Source organism: Haplochromis burtoni, unplaced genomic scaffold (genome assembly GCF_018398535.1).
Source record: "Haplochromis burtoni strain Fernald_Lab_line unplaced genomic scaffold, NCSU_Asbu1 Contig_153, whole genome shotgun sequence".
In the NCBI taxonomy this organism is placed as follows: domain Eukaryota; kingdom Metazoa; phylum Chordata; class Actinopteri; order Cichliformes; family Cichlidae; genus Haplochromis; species Haplochromis burtoni.
In genome coordinates, this window is record NW_024582514.1 from 16,831 (window position 1) to 19,511 (window position 2,681).

The 2,681-nt window shown below is 37.9% G+C and overlaps 1 protein-coding gene across 1 annotated transcript in view; it reads left to right on the forward strand.

The window, feature by feature from the left end:
• Positions 1-2,681, forward strand: part of LOC102313371 (cytochrome P450 2G1) — an 18,873-nt gene that overhangs the window by 11,798 nt on the left and 4,394 nt on the right. Inside the window, exon 3 of the mRNA XM_042224846.1 lies at positions 120-269. Within this exon, the coding sequence (XP_042080780.1) occupies positions 120-269 (150 nt within the window). The remainder of the gene's footprint in view (positions 1-119; positions 270-2,681) is intronic.

Genomic DNA, 2,681 nt, shown 5'->3' on the forward strand with positions numbered 1-2,681 from the left:
TTTTCAAGACCAGTGATTTCTTTGGCATGATTCTAAGTCAACTTCATATGAAAATAAAGAAATTTCAAATAACAGTTTGTGTAAAAGTTTTTCCTAATCCTGACATTTCATCTTCTCAGGTTTAGCAATCAGTAATGGGGAGCGCTGGCGCCAGCTGCGACGCTTCACACTTACAACCCTGAGAGACTTTGGGATGGGACGCAAGGGGATGGAAGAATGGATCCAAGAAGTCAGCGAACACTTGAGGGTTCACATACGTACATTTAAAGGTGCGTTTTCAGCTATTGTGTGAGTACGTATTACATACAGGGTGGATTTGAAAAATCATTCATTGCTCAATCATTGCTTAAGTTTCTCTCTCTTTTTTCCAGTACAGTAGCTTGACTATGACAAAAAAGATTTCAATTCAATATTTACCTCAGAATTGACTGGCAGTTTAAGAAATAAAACGTAATAACAAGAACATTTCTAAAACTCTTAATTTGTGCCTGCACAAGAAATAGGCTGTAGTAAGAAGCAAAAATAAATATGTAACAAAATGCACCAAATACACATAAAAATGTTGATAAAATATGTCAAATAATTCAGTAACATTTGAAGTCTATCAGATTTTGCAATTAACATACAAATCCTGCTTTGTCTGAACTCTTTAAGGTTTGAACAGAAGACATGGAATATTGCATAACATGCTAAAACACTAAAGTATCATTTATAGCGTCAGCTTGCTGTGACATGAGTGATGCACTTGGAAAGGATAAACTTATCCATGCCAATTTACAGTTATATGTTTTAATAAAATTATTTACTTTCAATTGTCATATCCACCTGAAAACTGAGGAAAAATGGATCTTTCAGTCATAATTTTTTTTGTGATTTGTGTGTCAGCTGCAGAGGAGCTAACTGAATAGGCTAGGTCTCAGGAGAATATTATCAATAAAAGTTAATGATCTAACCACAAGTTTGGAGCAAAAGCAGTTTATACAGAGTGGCCTATATAACAGAGACTAAGTAGGAGTGAACACACAGATAATTTTGTGCCATGCCTAGGAACTATGCTGCTGTTAATTCTTAAAGTGTAATTGCACTATAATGGAGTAATGCTGCTCTCTGGTCAGTCTGGGCCTTTATGTGAAGAGTATGCAGCCTCAGAGTCCTCTCACAGTACAAACAAATGGGTTTCAATGTATTTGTTCATCCTAACTTGGCTGTAGGTGTGTGTTTGTCTGCCTCTTTGTGTTAGCTTTGTGATAACCTCGTGACTACTGGGGTACATGCTAGAAACAAACAATCCAAAAAAATACTTAAGTATTTACTCCATAGCAGACAGTGAAGTACAACAAAGTATTTGGCAAGTAGATTCCAATGAAGCAACATAGAAGGGTGGAAATAGGAGATAGCACATGCTGGTGGTAATAATAACACAGCTGGAGACTTGGATGAGCAACAATGATAAAATGGACATGGCTGAGGGAGATTTTGAAAGGTAGAATGACAGAAAAACACTGAGATTTAAAGCACACAGAGCAGAGATTTTTTTGTTATGAAAATCAAATCAGAGAATCAGCGTGATGATGAAAGAATTCGATTTAAAAAGAGGAAAGCAGAAGTGAGAAAAAGAAAAGAATTGCAATCCAAAAGCCCAAAAATCCAGACAGATGATTTCATTATTGAACTTCATGATATCATCATATGATAATTAACCGTAGTGGACTTCAGTTGATTAATGTGAAGAACTTTTGTTTATCATAATGCTCTCTTTTGTCAGTTGTTGTGAAAGTGTAAACAGCCGAATGGCCAGTATATTTGTGGAGCAGACAAAGAAGCAGAATAACAAGAAACAAGACTGGAGTACAACAAAAAGCGAGTTGTTTATTTTGGCTGATGAAAACACAAAAGCAAAAGGCAAAGGCAAAAACTAAACTATAACCTAAACTGGGAAATACTAAGACTAGACAAGAAAAACATTAACATGAAAAAGAGCATGCAAAAACTGAGACTAAAGACAACATTAAATCCATGGATCATAAGGCGAGGAAAACAGACGACCTGACAGTGAACAAAGGGAGACAGAGGAGTTAAATACACAGAAGGGTAATGTGGGAAGTGGAAACATATGGGGAACACAGCTGACACAAATCAACATGACACCAAAGGGCAAGCAAAACTAATACTGAACATGGAACACAAGACTGTCAAAATAAAGCAGGAAACGTGGAGAGATGTAAACTGGGAAGCACAAGCTTGACACAAGGTTCAAGAGAAAGCAAACATGAGACAGACAGAGGGACCGAGGGAAAACAAGAGTGAGGGAGCACTAGAGAGAGAGGGAGACTTAAACAAGGGGCACTTGAGAAAGAGGGAACGAGACATGACAGAAAGGACAGACATGGGACAGGAAGGGGAGACGAGACACCTGGACCAGACAACATGGAAGCAAATGTAACTAAGCATACCGCCAATGCTAAGAGTAAGTTAATACTAAATAATAGAAAACTACATCCATGAAGTTCTCTATTTTTCTTTTACTTTGTGCCAACCACCCATCCATGGTGCAGCACAGTTGCAAGCTTGGTCAGCTGATGCCACACAGCAGGAAGGTCAATTCCATCATCAGGCTGGGATCTTTCTGTGTGCAGTTTGCATGTTCTTGCATGTGTTTGCGTGGGTTACCTCCGGGTACT